The following is a 7,015-nucleotide window of genomic DNA, read 5'->3' as shown; positions in this document are numbered from 1 at the left end:
AGAGGAAAAGCTTTCAGCTTTTCACTGTTGAGTGAGATGTTAGCTGTGGGCTTGTCGTATGTGAGCTTTATTGTGTTGAAGTACATTCCCTCTATTCTTGCTTTGTTGAGAGTTTTTATCATAAATGGATGTTGAATTTTGTCCAATGCTTTTTCCTGCTTCTATTGAGATGATCATATGATTTTTATCCTTTATTTTGTTACTGTAGTGTATCACATTGACTGATTTTTGAGTACTGACCAAGGCTTGCATCCCTGGGATAAACCCCACTTGATCACAGTGTATGATACTTTTAATGTATTGTTGAATTCGGTTTGCTAATATTTTTTGAGTATTTGTTTACTTATTTGGGTGAAATTCACATAACAAAATTATTCATTTTAAAGTAAACAATATAATAGCATTTTGTACATTCACAATGTTGTGCAACCACCACCTCTATCTAGTTCCAAACCATTTCCAGACTATAATTTTTTAAATCATTTTTTTAAACCAATGGACATTTGGGCTGTTTCCTCCAATATTTGGGCTCATTATACACAATACCACAGTGAATCTCATATACAATTTTTTAAAAACTAAAATAAGTGATTCGAGTTCTTTAAAGCTCAAAGATTATCCTCATTAAAAATTATAATTGATACTACAAACCATCTTTCACAAAGATTATAAAATTTTTTCTCCCAGCAATAGTAATCATTTCTTATTATTATCACCTTTTATTCATATTTCTGGCCTTGCCAATCTGAGAAGTAAAAAATTAATGTCATTATTTTAATAGCAATTTTTAAAGCATTTTGAGCTAGTAGCTATTTATAATTCTTTACCCATTATCTATTTAAGAGCTTGACAAATATTTTCTATAAAAAGGGCCAAAAGGTATATATATTAGGCTTTGTGGACCACGACTACTCAAGTCTACTATTGTAGTTTAAAAGTAGCCTTAGACAAAATATAAACAAGTGCACATGGCTGGGTTCAAATAAAACTTTATTTACCAAACCAGGAAGAAAGCCAGATTTGGCCCAGAGGCTATCATTTGCAGACTCCTGATCTCTTTTGTTATTGTTGCTGGTTTTTGTTTAAGAACTCTTTGCATATTAGGAAAATTGTCAGTTTATCTACTCAAGTTAATTGATGAATGTGGCTATTCTTGTGTCAATACCAAACTCTTAATAACTATTATAAAGTTATTAAGTTATTAATAAGCTTTATAAAATGCTTTCACAAGCAACACAACTATACTTGGTTTGCTCAAATAATAAATTCCTGTCAAAATACAATATCTAAAAGAGTAAAGTACAGTTACATATTTTATACCCTCAAGTTAAAACTCATAAACTATAATGTTACACTGCAATGAATTCTAGTGTCATAATGATAAAAGAGACTTTTCTTTTGCTTCTAATTTGTTTTCTGTGTAAAGGCTAAACTCAATTACTTGGTATTTAAGGCCTCCAAAATCTAATCCCAGGCTCTCTTTTCTGTGTTCTCCTGCCAGTCCCTGACACTGAAGCCACGCCAAGCTTTTTGCTATTCCCCAACCACGCCTCACACTCTCCACCCTCCTGCATTCGTCACCCTACTTCTCCTACCTGGAATATTCTGCCTGTCAGTCTTTACCCAGTGACTCCTACCCACCTTTAAAGACTACTTGAATTAATCCCTCTTTTACCTCACTCAAACCTAAAATAGAATATTTCTCCCAAACTTTCATAAAGCTTTACTTATTATTTTTTGAGAGGCAGTATAGCCTTTTAAGTAAACGTTTTTCATTGAAGACAAAAATACAGAAAACTTGATAACTTTCTACCAAGTAAGCACACCCATTTAACTGTAGCCCAGCTCAAGAAGTAGATTATTACCACACCTCAGACATTCCCCATGTGTCTTCTCCCAGTCTACATCCCTCCAAGGGTAGTCGTTGTTGTGACTTCTATTTTTGTAAATTAACTTCCCTCATTTTAGAACTTTATCTGAGTGGAATTATATAGTATGTACTCCTTTGCATCTGGCTTTTTTCATTCAAAATTATGTTTGTGAGATCTATCCATGCTGTGTGTAGCAGTAGATTATTCTTTTCCATTGTTGCACAGTAGTCTATTATATGAATATACCACAATTTATTTGTCCTTTCACTTTTGATGGACATTTGGTTATTTTAATTTTCAGCTATTTGAAATAATGCTACCTTAAATATTCCCATATTTTGGTAGTACACATTTCTGTTGATTGATACCGCATTTGGAGGATACATCAAAAGTCTTTAAGATATATTCAGAATTTATCCTAAGGAAAATGTTAGTTAAATGGGTTAGCTATACAGATATTCTTTGTAGCATTTAAAAATAAATGTAAAAAATGAAAATTATACTAAATTCTTAGGAACAGAGCATTGTTTAAATAATTGTGGCATATCTATACAACAGAATATTATATTAAAACTATGCCACAGAGTATATTTACTCATAAGGAAAGATTTACATGGCATAATGTTAAGTGAGAAAAAAAAGTCTGGTTATAAGAATATATACAGCCTGAGTTCACTTTCATAAAAAGCTAAAATAAAACACCATATTTGGTGTAAGCGATGCAAGTGTATATTTGAAAAGATCACACCAAAGTTAAAAGTGATATTTTGAGAAATGTGATGATGGCTGATCTTTCTTTTGGTTTCTCCGTATTTTTCTAATTTTTAAAACTCTTCTTTTTAAGTATGGCTATGGATTTATCCTTGTATTCTTAGTGAATAGCATACTACCTGGTATATGATGGTTCTAAATAAATGTGTATTTGATTATATGAAAGAATATAAATTGTCACAAAACCAACAAGGTAAAAACAATTAAATTTGAGCCATTCTAAAAGGCCAAGCTAATTAGTAATTAATTGTCATGGAAGACATTGGGATATAATTTGCCATATATTTACTCTTAAATCTCTAAAAAACAACATGAATCCAGTCGCAGAGCTCAATGTTTGAAGTCACCAGTGTGGCCCTTTGTACTCACTGTAGGCCACTCATTTCATTTACCAATGATTTTGTAATCAGCTCTAAAGATGGCCGATATCTCAGATGTACTAAATGCCCACTTCCTATCAGAACAGGTTAAAGAAGAATGAAAATAAAAGTCAAGAACCAAGTCTTAGAATGAACTTAAAACCTTGGTCATTGATTGTTTTGCATTCACATTTTTACAATTTAAGAGCTTTCAGGCATCGCAATGCACTTTAAAAAGTTTGTTTTTCTAAAAGGTAATCCATGGCTTGTTTTCATCCTTTAAGAAAAAAGAAACAGCATGTTTCCTTTTAATGTTCAAAATAATAGGCAGTCACAAATAGGATTTGAGCAGAACAACCAGGTCTCCTCAGACCAAAGCATCTCTCCCCTCTAGCTCTCCCTGGCGTCCTCTTTGCCTCCTATTGTGGCCTGAAGTCCTCATCATTAGAACCTTTCGTGTTAGAGGACATTTTAAAACAGTTGCTTAAACATGCGTTTCCTTCCCTGTCCTTTCTCACTGATACATCAGCTAGTTTGTTAGAAATTAGCTGGTCTCAGACTCGGCAATCCCATGCTTACTGAGCGGCAGGAAAGTTTTGCGGGCTGCGTAGGGCTTAGAGCTAGACAGTGCGGACTTAGTGGGAGAAGGGCTACAATCACCCTTACTTATCCGTCCATATGCTGTGAGGAGGCATTTGGTCTCTTATCTCACTCCTTGAGGTCTGAGGAGAGCAAGTGACTCTGTAAGGCCACTGGGCAGGACAGGCTGTTGGTCCCCGGTGCTTGGCTTTGGCCGAGGCTCATGCCAGGGTCCCACACTACCTCCCAGGTGCCACCCGGTACTCACTCTTCCTGTTGGAACTATACGTCCCAGGGATCCCAAACCATTCAGCCCAGACATGCTCGAAGCCTCACCATTGAAGCCTATCACAGCTTCAAGCTCCAGCTCGGCCACCTCGGTCTTGGGCGAAATTTGGTTCTCCATCACTAGGAGACTCCTCTCACTTTCCTTTCAACCTCCAGCCAGGCAGCGTCTTCTGGTCGTTATGGTAACGGACTGCGCATGCGCACCAGATCCAACACGCGCTAACCCCGCCTGCGGAGTTTAGATATGCGCTCTTGCAATTAGAGAGAGAACTTCTTTTTCCTGCTTCTCTGGAAATTCAGGGCGCACCAAATGCACAGAACGAATTCCTTCTTTCCTCACATAAAGAGTCTGTAATCTTTTGGGTAACTATATAATCATGCACCTAATAGCATTTAAAAGTTAATCAAATAGAGGATTGCTTCTGACGGGAGGACTACTATAAAATAATGCATAATTGATACTTCTTCGAGTCCCTTGTTTGAAGTTGGAGGAAAAAAATGTTTAAGCTTTATTGAGATGTAACTTACACATCATAAAATTCACTTAAAGTGAGTTTTAGTAAATTTATACAATTGTGCAATTATCACTACAATCGTTTTTTGTTTTTGTTTTGTTTTAAGTAGGATAAAATTTTTAGTTAACTGCTTTTGAGGCGCTCCCACCTTCCTGAGAAAATGCTTAGATTTTGTTCGACAACAATTTTATTTTAATTGCACCCAGTTCGCGTCTCAGTGTGAATAGATTGCTACAACCTACTGTTCCCCGGAAAGCTTTTTTCTTTTTCTTCCTTCCTCCCTTCCTCCCTTCCTCCCTTCCTTTCCTCCCTTCCTTCTCCTTCTCTCCTTCTCTCCTTCTCCTTCTCCTCTTCTTTCTTATTTCCTCCCTCCCTCCCTTCCCCGTTCCCCTCTCCCTCCCCCCACCCTCTCTCTCTTCATAGTTTTGACGCCCTAGTGTATATTCCCTTTTCAAACACTAGGTTCTGGTCGCGCACGGGTCTAACCGCGGTCTGATCCGCGCAAGCCACCGTAGTCAGCTGCTGCAAGCAGGAAGTGTCCGAGAGCGGGCGGAGACTGCAGGATGGCTCCAGACCCCTGGTGAGCCCCTTGAGGCGGCCGCGCGCAGGGGTCTTTGGGGGGCTAGTCCGAGCTTCCGAGGAGCAGGCGATAGTTAAGCATTGAGGCTGAAGTCCTTTCGAGACAAGGGAACGGGTAGCAAGGACCCTAACCTCTGCCGAGGGGGACTCTGGCGCATCCTTCCAGTCTGTTTGCAGGGGTGGGCGGTGCAGGAGACCGAGTGGACCCTTGGGGAGTTGACGACTCGTGCTTAATCCGAACAGTACTCTGGCCCTTCCTGGCTGCATCTTGCCGCTGGGATTTCCCGCCCCTCTTGGTTGTGAAACTGGCTGGTGAAGGCTTCTGTAGACTCCTGTGAAAGTTAAGCAGAAGTAACCGTTTTGTAGAATGTTTGTTCATTTGGTGAACCTCTTATTTCACAGGTGGAGAAATCGAGATTCAGAATCCGTGGCTAACAGCCAGTTAGTAACCAGTTGGTGCTAGGACCTAGACCTTGTGGGCTTTTCAGAAAACTTGTAGGAGTCTGAGAGGGAAATTATACTTTTGTTTATAAGGCACTTTATCCTTGCCTGAGTCAGTATCATGAAGACTTTTTATGGCTGCAGCTACTGCAGTAAAATAGCTGATAAAGGTCATTCATCAATTAAATCTCAAGGGCTGAATGGTGAAAGACAAAATTTCTGATCCCAAGGAACATATTGCTATAGCATATTGGACTTGAGCCTTTTGTTTAGTAATTAAAAACATTACAGTTAAGTAAAATTCTTGTTGGAGTATATGTCTTATGTTGGCATTTCTAATATAGTTTAGAATTGCTTAAGTTGCAGACAGTCTGGATATTAGGAGAATGGATTGCAAGATCAAAGTTTGCACTATTAATGTATTAGGGCCAATGGCTTAATTAACAGTAATTTTTTTCCACCTAATTTTAACAGTTGTATACATCCCAATAAAAAATGTAGAAAAGACAATATTTGCAGAGGAAAAAAATTAACATCTTTATCATTTCGAATAATAGCTATTATTGTTTTTTAAAAGAAATTTATTACTTTATGTAAATATGTGTATATACATACATATACATATATGTTTACAAAACGGGACATTTCTCCACATTATTAAATATTTACTGAAAGTGTTTTTTATGGTGCATAAGAGTGCATTATATGAATAACCATACTTTATTCCCCTTTTTATACCTCTTTGTAACAGCTTTTTTGTTTTTTTGTTTTTTTGTTTTTGTTTTTAACTTTTGCAAAGACTGCCCCTTTGTTCCATCTCTTATTTCTTTGGCTCACTTCTGAAAAGTGGAACTGTTGGGTCCAAGGGAATGAACATTTTTAAGGCTCTTATTACATATTTGCCCTCCACCTCCCAGAAGCTAACCCCCTCGGTTTACACATAAAATAAGATATAAAATTCAGAGATAAGGGAGAGGCCCCAGGTTATCTATCTTAGGAAGCTATCTATCACATTGGACCCCCAAGCCTCTCCCACAGTTAATGTTGAAAAGACATTTATAATTTTTCCTGTTACTCTCAAATAGCTTGATATAGTGGCTTTCTCATTTGACTGTTGAAGATGAAACAATGGAGTAATTCTGCTGTTTGTTACCTTGCAAAGTTGGTTGCTGATCTGGAAGGTAGAAAGGAGTATGGAATGAGACTTTGAAAAGTCTATAAAAACAAACTCAATTACAACTTTGCCCTCTTGCTATTGAAAGTCTTAGGTCAATGATTCTTCACTCCTGAGTAGTGTTCTAATGTTTAAAACTAGAATATAGCAATTACTATTTTAATGGCATACAAAGCAATGGTAAGCTCACAGTTTAACAGAATTAGTGAGTGATTTTTGTCTCTGAACTGATTCTTTCAGAAAGTTAATTAGCTTTACTGCTACAGCAACTTATTTGTTGATATACTGGAAGAATTACGGTTAAACTTTAATAGTTGTATATTCTGATCGAACTTTTTTTAATATAATTTATTTTTTGCAAACTTTGTTAATATAATAAAAAGGAATTAGTGAACATTGGATTTTTTGTCTATTTTTTTAAACTATTGAATAAATTTG

At 36.9% G+C, this 7,015-nt stretch overlaps 2 protein-coding genes across 2 annotated transcripts in view; one reads left to right on the top strand and one right to left on the bottom strand.

The window, feature by feature from the left end:
* Positions 1 to 4,036, bottom strand: part of CFAP52 (cilia and flagella associated protein 52) — a 44,946-nt gene extending 40,910 nt beyond the window's left edge. The window contains exon 1 of the mRNA XM_023529850.1: positions 3,917 to 4,036. Coding sequence (XP_023385618.1) covers positions 3,917 to 3,986 — 70 coding nt within the window. The 5' untranslated portion in view covers positions 3,987 to 4,036. The remainder of the gene's footprint in view (positions 1 to 3,916) is intronic.
* Positions 4,037 to 4,843: 807 nt separating this feature from the next.
* The window catches only part of STX8 (syntaxin 8), a 142,581-nt gene continuing 140,409 nt past the window's right edge, over positions 4,844 to 7,015 (top strand). The window contains exon 1 of the mRNA XM_023529944.1: positions 4,844 to 4,963. Within this exon, the coding sequence (XP_023385712.1) occupies positions 4,947 to 4,963 (17 nt within the window). The 5' untranslated portion in view covers positions 4,844 to 4,946. The remainder of the gene's footprint in view (positions 4,964 to 7,015) is intronic.

Source organism: Pteropus vampyrus, unplaced genomic scaffold, assembly GCF_000151845.1.
Source record: "Pteropus vampyrus isolate Shadow unplaced genomic scaffold, Pvam_2.0 Scaffold44, whole genome shotgun sequence".
Classification (NCBI taxonomy): Eukaryota; Metazoa; Chordata; class Mammalia; order Chiroptera; family Pteropodidae; genus Pteropus; species Pteropus vampyrus.
Note: the sequence above shows the minus strand (reverse complement) of the source record. Positions and strands in the feature narration are given on the sequence as shown.